Source organism: Hippichthys cyanospilos, chromosome 7, assembly GCF_059441005.1.
Source record: "Hippichthys cyanospilos isolate Australia breed blue-spotted pipefish chromosome 7, RoL_Hcya_1.0, whole genome shotgun sequence".
In the NCBI taxonomy this organism is placed as follows: domain Eukaryota; kingdom Metazoa; phylum Chordata; class Actinopteri; order Syngnathiformes; family Syngnathidae; genus Hippichthys; species Hippichthys cyanospilos.
Window position 1 is genome coordinate 21651424 of NC_142375.1, and position 21845 is coordinate 21673268.

The 21845-nt window shown below is 40.8% G+C and overlaps 1 protein-coding gene across 9 annotated transcripts in view; it reads left to right on the forward strand.

Annotated features, from left to right (window-relative positions):
- inpp4b (inositol polyphosphate-4-phosphatase type II B) overlaps nucleotides 1-21845 on the forward strand; it is a 130434-nt gene that overhangs the window by 36712 nt on the left and 71877 nt on the right. For 6 of the 9 annotated variants that reach the window (XM_088418853.1, XM_088418854.1, XM_088418855.1 and 3 more), the window contains one exon: nucleotides 18629-18708. In XM_088418853.1, coding sequence (XP_088274979.1) covers nucleotides 18629-18708 — 80 coding nt within the window. Of the gene's footprint in view, nucleotides 1-7579; nucleotides 7744-12250; nucleotides 12644-15866; nucleotides 15903-18628; nucleotides 18709-21845 lie in introns of those variants that run through there. The other 3 variants (XM_088418861.1, XM_088418860.1, XM_088418859.1) reach the window with 3 other exon arrangements.

Below are 21845 nucleotides of genomic sequence, written 5' to 3' on the forward strand. Positions count from 1 at the left end.
TTCGCCCAACTAATGTGATTGGTTCCAAACTCCTGTTACGATTTTAATAGTCACTTCTTTACCAAGCGTTAACCTCACCGCAACTCACCGAATTGTGGGTGGAGTAATTTTCAGCTGTAATGAACCTCATATGTTCTACAGAAAAAGTCCAATAATACACACTAATACCATAAAAAAAAAAAAAAAATTGGACTGAGAAAACAAATAGCTCGTTTGTCCCGAACACAATTATTTATGTCTGCATGACGTTTCTGATAATCGCGATATAAACAAGCCGACTTTTTTTTTTTTTGCTCGTCTCATATCGCGGCAAAAGGAAAGAATCTGAGACTCATTACTAGAAACCAACAGCGCTGGTGTATCTGGGCGCCAGCTGTGTCAAAAAGCGCGGTTGGCCTCCAAAGTCTCTTTTCTTGCGTGGGCGTCGCAACCTCGCCAACGGACGGCTACGAGGCTGCTTTCGCTAAATACGGCCAAGGCGCAAAAAATAGCCGATGGCAAGACGCGCGATCTCTTTGCAACTTGTTTGCGCCGTCAAGGTGGTCTGACATTACAGCTGCTTTATGGCCTCGGCTTTACGGGCGTCCCACAGGGAAGCCAGCGGAACGCCCACGTCGTGAGAGCAACCGTTTCAGGGGTAGAAAAACACAGTGAAAACCGCGTTGTTTTTCATATTTACGTCGCGGTTTGTGATATTCAACTTAGTGCCTTGAGACAATTTGCTGCTATGGGAAAATTGAAGGCGTTTACGTTATTGAACATCATTAATTTTATTATTACATCACACTTTGACGAAAGAGGATTGGGTACAGCGATGGGTAAATATTGGCGAAATTCCCAGAATTTTGACTTAAGTGAGTGTTCCTTTAACTCTTGTGTACACACTTTGCAAAATATACACGTTGGATTTTTTTTTCTCCTATTTTTTTAACTCATTAAAGTTAATCATTCGTATATTTTTTTCTTCAACCACTCAAATTTTGCATCGCATCAGTTCTATCCATACATTTGTAGGTTGCATTTATTAACATCTACAGAAAAAATTATACATTGATTTGGTTTTTCTTTGTGGCCTGTGAAGTGATGATGACACTCTACCGCCACCTACTGTCTTGAGGTGAAACACAAGTCAACAAAGAATTTTCCGTTCGCTAACATAGTTTGACCGCCGTTCAATGGAATGTTGCAAAAATCGCCGGGAAATCAATGTCATAAATCCTATTAAAATGCATTTAAAAAAATTGTAATTATATTGGTTTTATATGGTCCAAGATTTGGACAGTGATCAGTTTTGTACACAAAATCTCGCACGTCCAGCTGCAATCGCTTAGAATTGTCAGAATCGTCGCATTTTGAAATTGAACATGTTTTAATCAGCTGCTGGAAATTTCAGCTCCCTAGTGTTTTTTTTCCTATTGATTCTTCATAAAAAAGTCAAAAAAATTCACAACATTTGTCACATAATGTCACAATAATTAAAATGCATTCATCCATTATATGTAGCTGCTTCTCCTCACGAGGGTCACTGGCTTGCTGGTGCATATCTCAGCAATCTTTGGGCAGTAGGGACACCCTGGACTGGTTGCCAGCCAATCGCAAGGCACACAGGGGCGAACAACCATTTAAACTTCATTTTCAGAATTGTTAGTTTTTCAAAAGTCAAAATTCTGAGTCAAAATTCGGACTTAGTGTCAAATCAGAATAAAGTACACATTTTTATTTTAAAGTGGGACTTTAAATTCAGAATTCTGACCGTAGTCAGTCAGAATTCTGACTTTGACGTGAGAAGTTTGACAATAAAGTCAAAACGCTCGTTTTAAAGTCAGAATTCCCGTTCTCCCGTTCTGAGAATAAAGCGAGAATACAGAAAATATTCACAACTCTGACTTCAACGTGAAAATTCCCATTTTTAAGTACACATTCTGAGAAAAATATCAGAATTCTAAGCAGTCACAATTCCGATTCTAACTTTTAAGTAATATTTCTGAGAAAGACTTCAGAAGGGAAGAATTCTGACTTTCCAAGTGAGAATTAGTCATTATACTTACTTTAATGCAAAAATGTTAGATTTTCTATGAGAAGAAAGCGAGAATTCTGACATCAAAGTTGCAATCCCACAACCACCACCTTCCCTCCTTTTTGAACACGCGATACACTAAGTATGCACGGCGTTACAGCGCGGCATTTTGAATATTTGAAGATGAATACCGGCGTTCCTATACCGCGCTCCAAATTATGCAAAATTTCACCCCCACGCCGAAAAGGCACCTCGGCTTTTCATCGTCGTTTGTCCCTATTCGGCGCTCGTATCTTTCGGCTGAGGTTTTACGCCGCAAATCAGCCTAACTTGACGTCCAAAAAGCCTTCACCCCATCCGACCGGAGACATTTCGCCGGCGCGCATAGTTTGTTGTTTGTTATTAGCGTTGCGCGCCGGAGGCTTCGGCCAGAGCTCGGCGCGGCGGGCCAACGTGCACGTTCAGCACCTCGCCAGGCAAAGGGGAGTCGCTCGCTCCCCTCCTCGGCCGAAGGCATCAATCGCCGGCTGTTGGGGCTGTTAACCAGCCCTGAGCTGCACCATTGATCTCCGTAATTGTCTCCCGCTCTTCAAAGGCAGCCGGGAGTTGGTTTGATCCGAGCTGTTTACTTTCGCGGGCTCCTGTGGACTCGCTTTTTGAAGAAGAGAGCTATCAAGTACTTCAGGCATGAGCAGGCATATTATCGTACCATTACTGCGCGCGTGTGTCGGAGAGACTCTTACAGGCCCCGGGGGTGTGGTGGGGGTGCCGGCGGCACCTTGCACTTACATAAAGACGGGGAATTGCAACCCGTCTCTTTCCTTTCATCTCCGGCTATAGAATAATGACAGAAGGCTAAAAAATGTCAGAAATTGCGGGTTTCAGGCATCTTTTGTTCAGATGAAAGGTGACTGGACATCTACGGGGTGTGCAGGAAAAATTATCGGATTTTCCATATGATAAGGTGGAGATAAAAGCCTTGAATTTTCTCAAAAATTAGAGAGTGCGCCGTACAAGCCGTGCCTTGTGTGCACACTGAGTCTCGAAATCTGTAAAAACGCTTTTGATTTGGTAAGCCATGCACTTGACTGTCGGACCGTTTCCCGCTGTCACACGGTGGTGAGGGAATGAACACGTGCAGCATGTACACTAGCAGCAAACATTACGTATTAAATTTCGTATGAATGCTAACAACAAAAAACAGAAAACATTACAGAATACGTAGAATAATACATAGAATACATATGCTGGTAGCGATAAACCAATCAGAGGACATTACGTAATACCTTTATGGGCAGTAGATAAACCATAAATTTAGTATGAATGCTAGCAGCAAAAAAACAGAAAACAATACAGAATACGTAGAATAATACGTAGAATACATATGCTGGTAGCGATAAACCAATCAGAGGACATTACGTAATACTTTTATGTGCAGTAGATAAACCATAAATTTCGTATGAATGCTAGCAGCAAAAAAACAGAAAACATTACAGAATACATAGAATAATACATAGAAAAATACATAGAATACATATGCTGGTAGCGATAAACCAATCAGAGGACATTACGTAATACTTTTATGTGCAGTAGATAAACCATAAACTTCGTATGAATGCTAGCAGCAAAAAAACAGAAAACATTACAGAACATGTAGAATAATACGTAGAATACATATGCTGGTAGCGATAAACCAATCAGAGGACATTGCGTAATACCTTTATGTGCAGTAGATAAACCATAAATTTCGTATGAATGCTAGCAGCAAAAAAACAGAAAACATTACAGAATACTTAGAATAATACATAGAATACATATGCTGGTAGCGATAAACCAATCAGAGGACATTGCGTAATACCTTTATGTGCAGTAGATAAACCAATCAAAAAAGATTGCATCATACGAAGCGTAGTTTCGCTGGTAGCAATAAACAATCAGAAAGCATTACATAACACGTACATACAGTATGTACACCGGTCGCGATAAACCAATCAGAAAACATTCCATTATACGTAGCGTACGTATGCTGGTAGCGGTAAATCAATCGGGGAACATTACGTAATACGTGCATACGTACGCTTGCAGCAATGAATCAATCAGAAAACATTACATAATACGCACAATAGGTACTCTGATAGCGATAAACCAATAGGAAAACATTAAATAATGCGTACAGAACGCACTCTGGTAGCTATAAACCAATCAGAAAACATATACATAAAAAGTAGAGTACGTACGCCGGTAGTGATAAACTGATCAGGGAACATTACGTAAAATGTGCAGTATGTACGCTCAATCAGAAAATATTACATAAAACGTACATTACACAGGGCCACGAACCCCATTTTGAGAACCGCTGAGTTACGCAACAACGGCACTGATTACCAAAATTTAGGTAAAAAAAAAAAGTCCCTGTCCTCTTCCAATTTCAGAGCAGAAGAGAAATCCGGGCAAATAATACAGACTTGACTTTGGAGTTCTTTGAAATTGTTAACATGTGTTTTTCACTCAACACTTTCATCCAATGCGGGTTTGCGGTTTCGGGGGAACCCGAGTAATAAACATAATGAAGACGAGAGCGCTTTAAACGCCCGCCTCACAAAGCAGTAAAGTGGCTGTTGCCGCGGTTTCTTGTTAGGGACTCCGCTCGATGCCAGGATAGGAAAATGTTGAGACGCGGCACACCCCATGCACTTTGATTACGCCGCCAACAACAAAAGGCTAAGCTAGCTGCTAGGGGAGCTCCGTGTATGCCGTATGTACCGTGGAATACATTTATTGATCGTTGAAAAATAATTGCTAGTTATTTGGGCAGGAACGGGTCTTGGTTCATTCGAGTATTTCACTCACAAAAAAGAGCTTGAGGCTATTTTTTCTTTTTCCAGATACACATATAAAAAGCAGATGGATAAAATTGTGTGGATTTGCTTTTTTTCCAGTTCTACAACTGCAACAAGAATCAGAATTTCTTCTTTAACCCTTGTGCATTCTTTTGTCCTTTTTGAGGTCATTTTTGTCCACATGATTCTCGTTGTATTTCGTCAAAAGGGGACGGCACATTCCTGGTAGCACCATAACTAAGTGGTCGCGCCGTGTTGAAACATCTGGGTGAAATTTCAGCTCCTTTGAGCGTCACATCAAAGGCATTTCACATCAAAAGGAAAGCATTGAAAAAAGACAGTAAGGAGCCGTAATTACGAGAATGATGTGGACAAAAATGACCCAAAAATGGACGGAAAAATATACGAGGGTTAAACAGGAAAAACCTCCCAAAGCGTCCATATTGTTTAAAATCTAACGTACGCCTAAATTTCTCTAAAATCCTGATTATTCTTCCCTGTTTAGGAAAATCGAAAAAAGTATGCCTAATAAAGGCTGTTTTTGCCTCTTGGAACATGCAAGTAAAGGGTTAAACCAGGTGTGCTGGTTAAATCAAAAACAGGCTGGATTTTGGTTCTCTCGGAACGGACTGGACCACCCGTGCCGGAAATCGTCCTCATGTTTTTAGTGTTGGCTTTTACTTAGCCTACCTATATTGTCTGTAATGTTTCAAAAACGTCCTGATTCTCGAAGAATAAATTACCTTTGATGTATAGGCCGGGCCCTTCGAGAACAAACGGTTGCGTATCAAAGAGTCGGAGTCGGCGGCACGGATCAAGCTAATCTGCTGAGGGAGGCGAAAACAAGTCGAAAGAAGCGGCGCGACTTTATCAAAGCAACGTTTTTATTTTGGAAAAAAAACCCACAATCGACACTCAAATCAATCGCGAGGAATTGGACGGAGTCTCTATTGTCTTTGGACCTCACCGCCAAGTCGTGTTTGCAGACTAAGAACAAAGGCTGCCTGGATTTTTATCACCTCGTCCGCGCAGGGTTTTAACATTAAAGTTTATGGGGCGAAGAGGATCGCGAGGGGAGGTTTCAGGACTCTATATCCATTGCCGAGGCCCGCTCCTAACTACGGGAATTAGATTTTCTATTTAGTCTCTTCAAAGGACATCCATAATAATCTTAGAGTAGCCTACTCGCATACGCGTCTCAAAGGTCCCGCATAATCTGGCAGTTGGCTGGACATCAAGTCAATGCCGCTGATTATGAAAACAAGAGTAGGGGAAGGAGTTGGGAGTAATTAAGCGGGTTTGTGGGGGCCAGAGGCACTTTTTACGTAGCGCGACTTACTGTAGTTAATTAGTTGGTAAGCTCGTCTTTAATGTTTACAAAAACATGTTTGCTTGGCACTTTGCTTATGAAAACAAATGACATGAAGCTAATTGTCTTCCGTGTTTATGCGCGTTAGGTTAATCCGTTCTTTCTCATACAATGGCCCCCGGCGGGCCACGGATGACCCCGTGGAAAAGGCTTTGCTTTTGCCGTGTGAAGAGTAATTGCAAAAAAATAAGGATTCGTTATTTTTTTCAGGCACTTTGAGGCACTTTTTTTTTTTTTTTTTTACTTTTAGACTAGCCTGTAACCCAGCGGTTCTCAAATAGGGGTACGTTATCCCTGCGGGTAAGGAATTCCAGGGGGTACTCAAGATGTTCAATCCTTTAAAAATAATTATTGAATGAATTAAATGTTTCAGGAAATTACAAGTTCAAGATCCAGTACAAATCTCAATAACAAGCTACACACCGTGTAGCTTGTTTGGCCTGCGTAGCGCTGCCTTCTATCCAATCACAGGGCGCGTCCAACGTGAGGCCTTCTAGTGGGCCTTACTGTCGCCAACTTGTGTTCTGATTGGCTATTGTAGCTGTCTATTATTTATATGGCACATATAGTTCACTTACAGTGCACAGACACCTGCACTGTTGATTGTGAAGGCCTCAGGCAGCTTTCATACAGCCAACATGAGGCCTTCTAGCTGGCCTTACTGTCGCCAACTTGTGTTCTGATTTGCTATTGCAGCTGTCTATTATTTATATGGCACATATAGTTCACTTACAGTGCACACACGCCTGCACTGTTGATTGTGAAGGCCTCAGGCAGCTTTCATACAGCCAACGTGAGGCCTTCTAGCTGGCCTTACTGTCGCCAACTTGTGTTCTGATTGGCTATTGCAGCTGTCTATTATTTATATGGCACATATAGTTCACTTACAGTGCACAGACGCCTGCACTGTTGATTGTGAAGGCCTCAGGCAGATTTCATACAGCCTGGTGACACAAGTTTGCTGAATTCTGGCTAAAAACTCGTAACCTAAAACTACAACACTGGAGTGAGCTTAATCAAATGCATCTAATATGACACGAAGAGAACAGAAAAAAAAAGATTGACAAAAGCTTTCCATCTCACATCTTCTTGTGCCCTACTCGTTTTGTTCCTTACTTTCAGCACATTGTGTGATGTTGTACTTTACCAGTAGTTAACTGCCTGACTCGCTGTTGCCGAATTTCACCGATACCCTCAACGTTCTTGGGAAAACACAAACGGAAACTTATAAGCTTTGCTTTTCTCCTGCGTAGCACTGTAGTCACCCCCCCCCATGCTAGAGGCAAGCACCGACATGCTGAAGAATGTCTGCACAGGCAAGCAGGGGAACGTCTCGCCATTTCCGTTCCTCTGCGAACACTATCGGTTTTCTCCAAAGGAGACAGAGATAGATATTTAACTTGCCTGCCTTTCAGTGTTGAATAGATCATACGCGCTCCACCGCTGCTCGCAACTTCCCGTAGGAGAAGGAATCTATAAAAGGATTTCCCCTGGTGGTATCTCCTAGACAGTTTTGAGTGAGTATTTACCTACCGGCTGAAATTGTCAGGTAAAAAAAAAGGATATCTGCTTTTCTGCTGCCTGAGTTTCTCTCTTAGAACCGGCTTAACTAAAACGCAATTTATTTTAACATTTGCTATACGTGAAATAACTCATTCAATCCCAAATACTTATTTTTACGTTTTTCAAGAGTCTCAACATTAAATCCCAGGTATTTACAGTTGTTTTTCAATTTTTTTTGTTTTTTTTGGCAAGACCAGGAGTCTTGACAGAGTAACAAGCGACGCATTTGCATTTCAGTCGATGAAATTTGTTTGATTGGGTGATAGGGTGACATCTATAGGACGTGTTTGGTGTCACGGGACACGAAAAGTGACACGAGGACAGCCCGTCGGTTTCCGGAAGGCAAAAACAGGAAATGTAACTATAGTGCGGACTTCCAGATTAAAAGCACACATTTTCAAAGTGGGATATAACTGATGATTAAAAACTAAAAAGCTTGAAGAATTCTTAACACAAAATAAATGTCAAGTGTGAACAAGGAAACTTTGGGTCAGTCTGCTAGTTCTTTTCTTGAAACCATGAAGGTAACAACCTTGGTAACCACGAACACCGCTAAACGCTATATGATGAACGGAGAACGTACAAAGGAAATACAGATCGCCCTTCCATATTGAAAGTAGATATTTCAAAATAACACAGGTAAGTAAACAATACAAACTGGAGCGCTTGAAGAATTCTTAACACAGAATACATCTCATTTTAATGCCCCTGTTTGTGATAGATTCAGACCTTGGTACGATCTGCTTGCTTCTTTTAATGAAGTTAAAGTGGTACAACCTATGCTACCATAATTAGCATAAGAATACGTTTACTAATACTAACCCTACGGTATATACTGATAGAATTGATTGCTTAGGTTACTTTAGTCCTTTAGGACCAAAATTAATTGATTCCTTTAGTACTTTAGAACTTGATTACTGAAATTGTTGAGTACAAAAGTAAATTCTAAGTGATTATTTTTGTACTTAATTACCTAAGGGAATCACTTACCTAGCGCATTAAGTACCAAGCATTTTTAGCCCGAACTTCAGCCAAAATTGGATTTATTCGTTTATTTTCAAGATAAATATTTACGTAGGATTGAATATATGGACTCATGGAGAAAAAAAGAACATAAAAATATGTCTTTGGGATTGAATGAGTTCAAATGAGAATGAGCTCAAAACTCCTAATAATCCCCTTGAGACCGACCCCCTGACCCTCAGTTTGGAAACCTTTGATTTTCAGGGAGCATATTTAAACGTGTTTCACAACCAAACCTATTCATCTGGGGATTATCCCATGAGAGGTTTTGCACCATGGTAATCTGATTGTTTTGAACATATCCTGCTTTGACCTACTAAGGCCATGGAAGGGATTTTTTTTGGGTTAAATTAATCCTTACTTGACATATTTTTATTTTAGCGCCCTTAAGAGACAATATTAGTCATTCATTTTGAATTAAAAGAGAAATGAGTCCATCAGTATTGAACTTTGCCATCATCGTCATCATAGTCGTCAAAGTCGTAGTCATTGTCGTTATTGTCATCACTGTCGTCGTTGCTTCATCATCATCATCGTCTTCGTAGTCGTCATCGTCGTCGACGTTATCATCGTTGTCGTTATCGTATCATACACGATATTAAATAGCAGCTTGATTCCGGACACGTTGACTAGGACAAATCCCAGGAATTTTTGCCTGTACCAGGTTTTTGCTACATGTTGATTAGCGCTATCACACAAAAATTTCTCGTTGTCGTTATCGTATCATATACGATATTAAATAGCAGCTTGATTCCGGACACGTTGACTCGGACAAATCCCAGAAATTTTGGCCTGTACCAGGTTTTTGCTACATGTTGATTAGCGCTATCACGCAAAAAATTCTCGTTGTCGTTATCGTATCATATACGATACTAAATAGCAGCTTGATTCCGGACACGTTGACTAGGACAAATCCCAGGAATTTTGGCCTGTACCAGGTTTTTGCTACATGTTGATTAGCGCTATCGCACAAAAATTTCTCAAACACTTTTTTGTTTTTTAAAAAAAAACAAAAACTCAATTTCTCACACTGTTGTATTTGGGATATCGTCACATCGCTAATGTCATTTTTTTAAAGGTTCTAATCTGCTAATTTCATGACTTTTTTCACATTATGTGGTATCATTAGGGCTAGCAAAACTTAGTGAGACAAGATGGAGAATATGCATACTATTTTCCACTTATTTGAGCACACTTGCTCAAACAGCAGGCTAATTGAGTCATAAAATGTCTTTAGCCATTGACATTATGGCTCCGTTGTAGATGTTTACGCTGAGATTCTAATATTGCCGGTATATTAAAATATTGATTTAGCTTTTAATAAAACTGTAAATTGATTTTTTTTTCCACCTCCACTCCTGCTCCCACCGTTGTTGTGTTGTTGTTCCCCGTTTTCCACTTTACAATTTATCCGCGTGCCGGCGCTCATTTGCACCCGTATCAGACTCAGATGCCAGATAAAAGTTATCTCGAAATTATTTGAGCTTGCGGAAAATAAAAAAAAAGCAATGGCAATTACAAGCGCGTGTCCACGATTTGACACGTGATAATAACACTTCAAAAGGGTATATAATAATATAATATAACATGCTGAGGATAAAAACTAACATTAGCTAGCATGTTATCTACAATCAGAAGTCGGACCAACAAACGACTAATTTTGGGCATATTAGCATCAATGAAAACTCACAAATACTCGCGGGCCAGATCTCACAAAGAGAAGGGACGAAAATGCGGAAAATCAAAAGCGGCCAGAGGTGGCGCCAAAAACACAGAATAAGCCAAACAAGGTACAAATCTGTAACTGTTAAAAGATCAACTAAATCAGGTCCAAAACACCCAAAATATTTCACGGACCCCACTTTGCGAACCACCGATTTAGAAATTCAGGCGTATTCATGGGTATTAAAGCGTTAATTCCGCTTTACGAGGAAATTCGGGTTACGCCGGAAAGCTTGCGAACGGAATTCGTCCGTAACCGATAGCCAGCCTGTTTTTTTTTTGGTGATATCAGTAAATTTGAATTAACTGTCTTTTTTCGGCGGTATATTTCTCATGGCACAAAATGCGAGCATTGCGGTGAAACTAGCAATGAATGTCAATAGCGCCTGATTGCGGCCTCGACGGAGGTCTTCGCCCTACCGAGTGCCTCTCCAGTCTACAATGCGATCCTGCCTCTTTGGGTAAGAAGGTTTCAATTAATTCCTGGCGTATGTCGGCATTTACAAGAGTGGATTCACACATCAAAGAGTACTTCACTACCTCCTTGTCGCGACCAATAAGAGGAGATTGACTCCATTGTGGGAAGGTTTTTGTTTTCATCCTCTCGCCGCGCGGGTCATCGGTGCCCGTGGAAGGCGACTGGAGTGCGGTGCAAAATGTTCAATTCTGCTAAGTGGGCGTGCAAATGTGTTTAAACGTCTGCGTGTGTTTACCTCTGTACCTGCTGGCTGCGATAAGGGCTCTCGTGCGGCGTCCTTTGTTGCCACTGAATTACTCGCTAATCCAACATGCCAGCGCAGACGCGTAGAAGCCGAGCTAGGTGTCATTGATTGTGGTGTTTTTGTGCGCGCGGCCCGCTGCGCTTGTTTGACTTAAAAGAGATTCGGAAAAGCTCTTGTGGAACGGTGAATTTTGACATCTGATCCACATATGGCGCTTGACGTGGGGTATTTTTTTTTTGTCTCTGAATTGACTCAGATTCCTCGGATTTGGCTTAGACTCGTTTCTGGATCTTACTTTGAGAGCCTCTGACGTTGACAATATGTTTTATTGTATTACTTGCTTGGTTGACGGATTTTTACCATGTTTAACCCCTGTGACATTATGGGAGAATTTATGGAAATGACTTTGATGTTTTTTATGATATCATAAAAGAATCAATGGAAAAAAAAACACTATGCAGCTGAAAGTTCCAGCAGATGATTAAAAATTTTAAAATGGAACGATTCTGACAATTTTACGTGATTGCAGCTGGACGTGCGGGATTTTGTGTACAAAAATAATATTCGTCCAAATTTTGGACCATTTGAAACTATTATAATTACAGTTTTTGAGATGCATTTTAATAGAATTTCGTAAATTCCCACCCCAGGGAGAAGACTTTTCTTTTTTGTCATGTGAAGTGTAATTGCAACACAATGAGAGTTTTCATCATTTGTTTTTGCTTCAGGCACTTTGAAGCACTTGGTTATTTTTTTCAGTTTTAGACTAAGCTGTGACTCGAAATAAAGCTGTAAAAAGTATGTTAAGGATACAGGTTTATGTATACTCATTTTTACAGATAATTATCTTATTCATAGTCAGGGTGTCGAGCGGGGGGGGTTGGCAAAATATAATTGAGAAGCGCTTCTCTAGCGTGTTATACAAACACACGCACACACCATGCAGGCGATGCTTTTCCTGTCGGCCGCGTGAGTCACAAGCCCTTCACTGGCTCCGTGTCCTTCTCCCTCTCTGTCCCTAGCCTCCCTTCCTTCCTGTCCGTCTCATCTTCCTCTTCTGTGATGTTCTTCATCCCTCCCTCTCGCCGTCCCACCGTCGCTCGTCCCTCCCTCCTTTCCCCCGGCTCGCTCGCTGGCTCGCTCCGTCAACCGTTCAGTCACAGCAGAGGCGTCTGCTGCGCGCGTTTTCGTTTTGCCTGTTGCTGCCGCCGAGAGCTCTCCGCACGTGGACTTATTCTCGCTGAGGATCAACGCGGGGCGTACCGATCCGGGAGCGTATTCCGGTTCTTCTTGTCAAGAAAAAGAAGGGAGCGGGGTATCTTCGCTGTCTTTCTTGTGACCTCTCCTTTCAGTCCATGATCTTCTGGGGCTTGTGTGCAACATCACTGTAAGTTGCCCCGCTCGATAAGTGTGGATGTTTTTCGTTGTTTTGTTCGTATAATTTTGGTGGAATGTGGAAAAGGAATCATCATTTTCCACCTATGGAATGTTCTGCACTCCTGTCTCCGCTATCTTTGCCGATTTATTTGGTGGTTCATGTCTGTAGCTAGTTCTTCGGGTTTTCTAAAATATCTCCATCAAATATGGAGGGCACTAATCATCCATATCATTTTGGTGAGGGGGCTGGTTAGAACCGTCATAATGAGTAAAAGCAACTCAACTTGACAACAAGCAATTTGGCAGATACAGTATCTTCTGAGACCCAGCCCATTAATTTGCGTCCATTATCGTGTCCGTTCTGTCTCGGCAAGTCAGCGACGTTAATTGCGTCTCACCCGAGACATCATAGGAAAGGCCAAGACGTCTTTGACTGAGCACGCCAGGATTTAGTTGACTAGACCGAAATAGTCAATATATAGAGAGCAAAATTTAATGTCCACTACAGTGGACACAATGGTCTGGTTCTTGGAGGGTATAGCATTTTCTGTAAAATTTCACAACAGTAACTCTTTCAGTGCCAAGCGATATAAGAAAAGGAAAGCTCTAGAGGGCCGGTATATTTAGCATTTTCACTCACCTTTCAAGGCCAACTGAATATTGTGTGCTGCCATAGAAAGATTGACTTCCATTCTTCAGTTACACTTGCATGTAGGTAAAAGCTGTATTACAAGTGTCATCCAATGGTCACAGTTATCAGTACAGTGCTCAATTGGCATATATTAGGTAAGCATTAATCAAGATTGTCAGCTCTTCTCTATAATAAAACATATTTGACCAGAATTTTAGGATTTATTATTGTTATTACTATTTTAATAGAGGAGAATTTTCGTCCATGGCAATGAATGAGCTAACGGCAGTTTTGTGAGATATTATTTCATGCATCCTCTTAAGACTCATTTGTGTCCACTGTTGTGTTTGGTTCTCAGGAGGATATTGCATTTCCTGTAAAATTTCACGAAATTAGTGGCGGATTTGTGAAATATTACTTCAAGGTGTTTCATACAACTCCCAGTTGAGATTTACTGTGAACCTACACACCCCACCTCCCCCCTTTATTTTAAACACACAGTGCTTCAAAGCGTGATGAGCGTCGCTAACTCCCCCTGCTGCCCCGAGCACCGCCCGCCACTTCCCCCACCCATTCCACACAATGCAACTTTTCTTAAAGGGACTGTGTGTAAGATTTAGAGAGATTTTCAATAAAAGGAATAAATTAAATGATTTTAAATTTCAAAAACTTGCAACTGAATGTGTTCCTAATGACTAACCGTATGCTTCAATATAATCATAGGTCTAGTTATCATTAAATTATACTACATGGGGGGTGGCACTTCACCGGAGGCGGCCATGTTTGTTACAGCTACGAACAATGGTAAATGCAGCACCTACTGCACCTCCTGCTGGCTGTCATGAAAAACAGTCTAAATCTTACACACTATCCCTTTAAAGGGCCATCCTCAGTCTGTGTCGTCATTCCCACATGCATCCGCTCATACCCCACCCCCTCCCCCACATCTACGTCTGTGCACAGCTTTCTCACTCACAGCCACAAGTGCGTTGCGCGTAGACTCGGGTTGTTTCCAAAACTCCCTCGAATGACAAGTAGTGGTTTAGTTTTAGGTAGAAGCGCCTTCAATTGCGGCTGAACAAGACCGAGCATTAACAGGCTGTCGGTCTGCTTCAGACTCCATGTTAAAACTGAGTGTTATTGCAGTACATCGGGTAGACGAGGGAACACTGTACTCACACGGATACATTTTTTATCGTCAGTAAAAAAAAAAAAACAACTCGCATTATTGCAGCTTTCTGACTCACTCTGAGGTTGTTTACATTTTTGTGTGCATGGTTGTATTACACTGCCCCCCGGGGGCCAAGTTCCGCAAACCACAAGGATCCAATCAAATTATAATGCACAATTTCTTTCAATTCTACTGCTGTTGTTATCAGGTGGTAGTGTTATTAAATGGTACTCTTCTTGTTAAAACACACACAAATTTTCAACAGATTACAAGAGGAATCCTTTTATACAGCAGCTCGTGTTTAAACGTCATTAAAAACATCAAATGGGTTGAGCCGGTTAACTGTTTTCTTCTTCTACACCGCCACTCAGCACATTTTTAATGGGCGCTGTCCAAACATTTACTCGTTAGTGTATATGTGCATTTTCACCACATCTCTAACGACTTAATGAGGACAAGCCAGCTCGGCCTTGTTTGCCATGAAGGAAGGAGCGCTTTATTAGTGCAGACAATGCCGCTGACACTTCCTGGTATGAATGTGCTCATAATTCATAAACAAGAATCGCACGCCGTCTCTGATGTTGTTTCAAGTCACGCGCCCGTCTGAAGGTTTGTCCTCCGCAAGAAGACAGATGATGTGGAAAGGGATGATGGACGTATCGTTTTGGCGTGTGTGTGTGTGTGTGTGTGTGTGTGTGTGTGTGTGTGTGTGTGTGTGTGTGTGTGTGGTGTGTGGAATCGATACATCTCCAGTTAGAGCGTTAACCTCTGCCAAATGATAGCTAGACAGATGCATTGGCCTTTCAAAGGAACTTCTGCTCGTTTATGATCTTAACTTGTAGAATCATTTGTTCTCATATTTTGGTTCAAAAATGAGATTAGATAGTAATTTGTTAACTAGCTAGATGCTAATAGTCAGTTAGTTAGTTGATGTTTGGATATTATTTAAGGTTAAGGGTAGTTCATTGCATAGCTAGCTTGTGAGTTTGTATGCTAGCCACATGAGGCTAGTTTGTTAGGTTTTTACGACTAGTTTGGTCTTTTTATTGGCTGGTTGGTTACACAGTCAATTAAGTGGCTACTTGGTTAATTAGTTGGATATACTGTCAACATGCTTTGCTCATGAGTTTTTTATTTTTACCTGCAAGCATTTTTTTTCCCCGCCAAATGTCCGCCAAACCTAACCGATCCGGTTCTTTTGATAGCAGGCGCTCAAAGGGATCAAGAATGGAGCTTGGGAGCATCATAATCAATCCTCCTTGATCCTGCTTCGGAGCGCCATTTCTCTTCCTCCGCGCTTTGTTTCGCTCCTCCTCTCGTCCCCTATCGTATTCCTCATTTCCCGCCCGCCTGGCCGCTTTGATCTCCCTCCCGCAAGGGACGGTCTCTGGAGCTTCATTACTTTTAAGGCATTCACGGTGATCGGCCATAAAAAGATGCCACCGAATGGATTTCCAAGATGGACTTGTAAGTAATGGCTACGCCGTGCTGTAATGTTCCAGTGTAATGGCCTTGTGGGCTGCGCGGGGGCCACTTTGGGGCCGGTCCCCGGAAGAGAGTTTCTCTCAAATGCCTGTTCAGGATCATAATGTAGCAACCGTCGTGACCACCGCATGGCAAACCTCAAGTACTATCAGTGTTTTTTCTTCTTTGAAGAGTTTTAGGCAGTTTGACGGAAATGGAAATTCAATTCCTTAAATTTACTAAGTATACAGCAATAAACTTCATTCAACGGTTCAAACGCATTCAAGAGACGTAAAATGGGAAAAAAACAGACAGAACCTTTAAATACGGGGTGCTCAATGCATCGATTGCGATCGTTCGGCCGACCATTGAGGTAATGTTGGTCGAACGATGACATCGCACTACATGAGGGAAAAAAGTTAGCCAAAAAAGTATGTCGACCAAAGAAAAAAAAAAAGACTGTTTACATCGGGAGGTGCTCCGAGAGAAAAAGATTTTTTTCGTTAATTTTCGTTAAATTATTGTTTCAGAGCAGAGCTAGCCCCCGTAATAGAGACTATCATTCTTCGTGGCTAATACATAAAGTTTGTTAGCTAGCTACGCTTCAATGACTGTTGGTTTACTTAATTTAGCCACTGTATTTTTCCGAGGATAGGTCAACCACTCAATGTTATTCAAACTCAATGTTATTCAATGTTATTCAATGTTATATGTGGAGAAAATCGGCCTGTTTTTGAGTAATATGGCGGTTGAAAATGAGAAAAAAAACTCATTTCATACTCTGAGAAATACGGTGTTTGGCTAGTTTTTCATTTTTGTTTTAACTTGGTTGGCAACTTAACTAAATGAACCCATACTTAAACTAAACGACTATTTTGTTAATTCAGCTTGCCAAGTGACTAGAGAAGAAGGTCATTGCAAAGCTTATTATTTGGTTAAGCGGGTAAATAGGTAGTTAGCTAGCTAATTAGTTAGCTGTTTAGCTAATTTGTTACCCTTGGAATTAGTTGTCACATGTTCACAATGATGAAAAATCACAAGCGCTCTTATTTTAGTTTTTCACATTTGTTGACTGACCTTTTCGTCCCCTCTGTTTCTTTACGTGCGAATACTTTTTAGCTTTAAGCGTGTGTGTGTGTGTGTGTGTGTGAATTTGTTGAGGGGGAGCAGGAAAAAGCTCAAGGAGGAAATGATTGAAAGTAAAGGTCAGTGGGCAGGACGCCTTCTTTTTTATCTGATGCATGATTGCTGAGCAATAGAGAGAAAGCGAGACCATTTAGTTTCAGGAAGGAAACCAGATTCAAGCCTTAAAACCGCACAGAGACGAAGCAACCACAAATGATCTTTGTGACTATATGCGTGTGTGTGTGTGTGTGTAGTTGTTATTTAGTCTATTTTTTGAAGTTGTTGGGTAATTAGTTGTATATACTGTCAACATGCTTTGCTCATGACTTTTAGATTTTTATCTGCTAGCATTTTTTTCCCGCCAAAAGTCCACCAAATCTAACCAATCAGGTTGTTTTGACAGTGGGTGCTAGTTAGTTAGTTAGTTAGTTAGTTAGTTAGTTAGTTAGTTAGTTAGTTAGTTAGTTAGTTAGTTAGTTAGTTAGTTAGTTAGTTCCAGCAATCAATCGACAGGTTACTGAGGAGTTAGTTCAAGTTAGGTCAACCTTTCTGTAGCTTAGTTGCTAGCAAATAGTATTTTAGAAAAAGTACCCACAATTTTTTTAAACAAATTATTTTACTTTTAGTTTGTTTAGCTGCCATGTTGATAGGTTGCTAACTAATAGTATTTCACACCAACTACCCACTATTTGTTATCCAAATGACATTAGTTAGTTAGTTAGTTAGTTATTTAGTTAGTTAGTTAGCTAGTAATATTCTTTAGATACTGTAGATAGAATGTAGCATTGTTGGTTAAATAGTTACTTTGTCATTTGGTTATTAATATAATTATACATATTTTGTTAGTCAGTCAGTTGTTTCTTTTAGGTGAGCTTAGCTAGATACATAATGTTAGCTGGGAATATTAATGATCTTGTCAGCTAGTTGGTTTGTTCAGCTAGCACCAGTAATTTTTATCTTAGCAAGTGTAGCTCCCGGAACTCGATGTTAATCTGCTATGTTCAGCAATGGTTCTGTTCATCATTCAAGATTGAATGAATTCCTTTTGCTGAGGACAGAACACTGGTGAGACAAGTCAATTAATTGGCAAATAATTTCTTTGTTAATTGGCCTAGGAAGTTGCAGCTATTGCGTTAATTAATTGGCGGGAAAAAAAAACTCAACAGTGGCTTATTTGTAATTAGTGTTAATTGTTAGCCAGAATCTGCCAAATTGCGCAATTGTAAGTGCTTAAAGAGGTTTTGCTGAATCAAAGCCAGTCATTTCTCACCAAATCTGAAGGGACGCGCTGCCGTGGTTTAATTATGATGTTTTTGCATTCACCTTTTGTATCCGCTGGTAATTACAGCTCACCGTCCTTGGCACTGTTAAGCCTAGGCCTCATGCATACTGTCGAGTGTTTTGTTTTTCAACTTCCTCTAAATATACTCCGCTCACCTGTTTATTGATGGGCTCAGTCTCGCGTTTCTTTTCCCGACCCGCTTGTGCGGCGCTCGTGGCAAACTTGTCTGTGTCCGGACGAGTCGGATCACCGCGGAGAATTAATGTTCGGGGTTGATTAGGAAGACGTGAAGTACTAATTTTTGTCCGTCTCGTCCACACAGGGCAGCTTCTTGGGAAGTGCCAGATTTTCTCTGGGCGATCTGCTACGGGCCAAAGATGAACGACTGTCCTTGAGTCTCAGGTGGGAACATCTTTCTCACTTTTATCTAACCATAAAATGTGTTGGCACCAGAATAAACCTCAAGTAGAGTTTTTGTGGAAGCGCAGTTGTGGCAAACGGCATTTCCCGAAGGACTGTGAGGCCAAGACTGACATACGTTTTTAGGGTACCATATATATATATATATATATATATATATATATATATATATATATATATATATATATATATATATATATATTGCTAAGAATCGACGGACAGACGGGTGTTTGGAATGACACTAGATGGAATGGCACAAGGTGGTATCATAACGTGTTCCATTAGTTAGGTAGCCACCTTGCTAATTAGAGAGCTACTATGCCGACTAACTCGCTAGCCTCCTAGTTATTGATGGATTGGATGCCCTAGTTTGCTAGTTAGATATAGATATGAAGAGACAGTATGCTAAATAAGTTAGCTGTTTACTTTGCCAGTTAGAAAGATAGTATGCTAATCAGTTAGCTAGCTACTATGCTAGTTAGAGAGCAATGATGCTAGATAGCTCACTTCCTAGTTATTAATAGATTGTATGCCAACTAGCTAGCTTGCTAGTTAGTAATAGATATAAAGAGATAGTATGCTAACTAGTTAGCTTCCTACTTGGCCAGTTAGAAAGATATTATTGTAATTAGTTAGCTACCTTGCTAGTTAGCGAGCTATGATTTTAGCTATCTAGGTTCCTGGTTATTAATAGGTTTGATGCCAACTAGATAGCTTGCTAGTTCTAAATAGAGAGATAGTATGCTAACGAGCTAGCTTCCTTCCTTGCTAGTTGGAGGGGAGATAGTATGCTAACTAGTTATGATATTTAGAGACAGCTGGTATGCTAACTAGCTTGTTATGGATGTACAGTACGTATGTATGGATAGATAGTAACTAGTTAACCCGCTTGCTAGGTAGACAGAAAGACAGACAGATAGCAGCGCATGTGCCTGACATAAAGTCCGACAATCAGACTCCAAGGTACCATCGAAAAGAACAAAAATGAGTAGTATTCAAACCTGTCCTACATGATGTGGAAATGATGCCACTTCTGCTTCACCACACGGGTTCAATTTTGCCATGACTGGAATGTGACTTCCAGTAATAGCTTCTTTCAAATAACATCCACTGAGAATTCTAGCGGTGCCCTAAACCCAGCGAACCATTACTTTTGACCGCCGCTAAAAGCACCATTGAAAATTGGGAAGTTGACAGAGGTTACCATGGCAACTGTTAAGACAATGCATTTCCTACTCAGAGCAGCGGTGTAATTGAGTATGCACAATGCCTAATGGCTTTTTTTTTTTTTTTTTTCCGCTGGCGCGCTCCACAGATAACTGTGGATGTTTTTGCATTTATCTGTCAACTGATAAGATTTCACTCCCATTTGTATTGTCCGACCACGTGCGGTGGGGGGAAATACGCCCCCTTTGGCAATCTTCTCTCTTTTGTTCCGCTTTTCATTTCCTGTCTGGGATAGCAGGATCACGGGATATAATTATATCTCCCGCGCAAACGTCTTTATAAAAAGCCTGGCCCTTATTTGCATATTGCTATGGATAGCGTGACAAAGTCTTCTGAAGTTATGGAAAAATTAGCTTATAAAAAATCGGAATATTTACATTGTTTGGTTGTTTTTCCTCTTTCAAATGTCCCATATTGAGTGCTTAGCAGTTTCTTAGTTGCCTCTGACACTAAATGTGACTTATTCAGCTCCGTGGAAGAAGTAATCAAGTGACCATAAAAACACTGCAAAACAGAGCTATTCATCCTCACTTATTGCTCTGAAATACAAATATAGTAGTATCAATCATATTGATTGTTTTTACTGCAGTATTCCTTCTTTGTCCGTCTTTGATCGCATGGTTTCATCAATTTAACATCGCCCCTGATAATAGAACGTAGCGCAGTCTACACTTTAACCCACGGGTACCAAACATATGGCCCACGTAGAGGTTTAACCCGAGCCGCGAGTTGTTTTTCAAATCGCCGCAACTCCTGGATCATTTGCGCCAACAACATCGTTTCGATGGATTTTGAAATCAGAGAAACGGGGCTTTGCGTCGATACCAAATACGTTATGGTACGTTTTAGTGGCGAGAGAGGCTGGACGTATGTATCTTATAAAATATATATCTATATAATAACATTAGTGTTATTTGAATGCAAATAAGTACAGTGGACCCCCGGGTTACGGCGTCCCTCGCTTACCTTTTTTTCACGTTATGAAGTGGAATACTAAGTTTTTCCGTCCCCCTTTGACTGCATTTTTCCTGCCTCACGGCATCAACAAAAATGACAAAATTCAAACTTGGCGGTCGGTGTGCGTGTGTATGACTGCGAGTCGCACCGCGCTCATACGTCACCACATGCATCACTGCAAGATGCTGGTCTGCTATTGGTCGGTGTCACGAAGATGCTGGTCTGCTATTGGTCGGTGTCAGTAAGATGTTGGTCTGCTGGTGATCGGCGTCACTAAGATGCTGGTCTGCTATTGGTCGGCGTCCCTAAGATAATTAATTAATTCATTGGCCATGGGTCCTAAGATTGCTCGTAATGTTAAAGAGAAAAGTAATAAGCTGATTACTATGGAAACAAAGCTGTTGATAATCAAGAAATATGAGGAAGGCACGCGCATCGTTAGCCAATGTGGCCGTAACTAGCTAAAATCACGTCACTCCAAAGGTAAATAATTTCATTTTTCCTTTATATATTTTTTATTCATGATGTTATTTCAATTTATACATGTGTATTTTATATAAGTAGTTTTTGCTATCCTATTTTGTTACAAATTTTTAATATGTATATAAAATGTTGATGTTTTTACCTGGGGTTTTGCACGCAATAGCTAATTAGCATAGGTTTCTCTTGCCCGCTTCGTCTTACGAGTCCAACTTTGGAACGTATTAATTTTGATTAATTCATTTAACTGACTCCATTACGATGAATGTACTTATGCTAAATGCTAACGGTCACAATGGAAACCACAGAACAACTTCTATGCATTATGTATCGTATTCATGTATGCTCCGCCAAGACTGTGGGCCAGCTTTCGCCCCTTCCCCTGTGGGTTTCCATATACAAAAATAGGATAATACATGCAAAATGCCGGAGAATCTCCGTGCGAAACTCCCCCG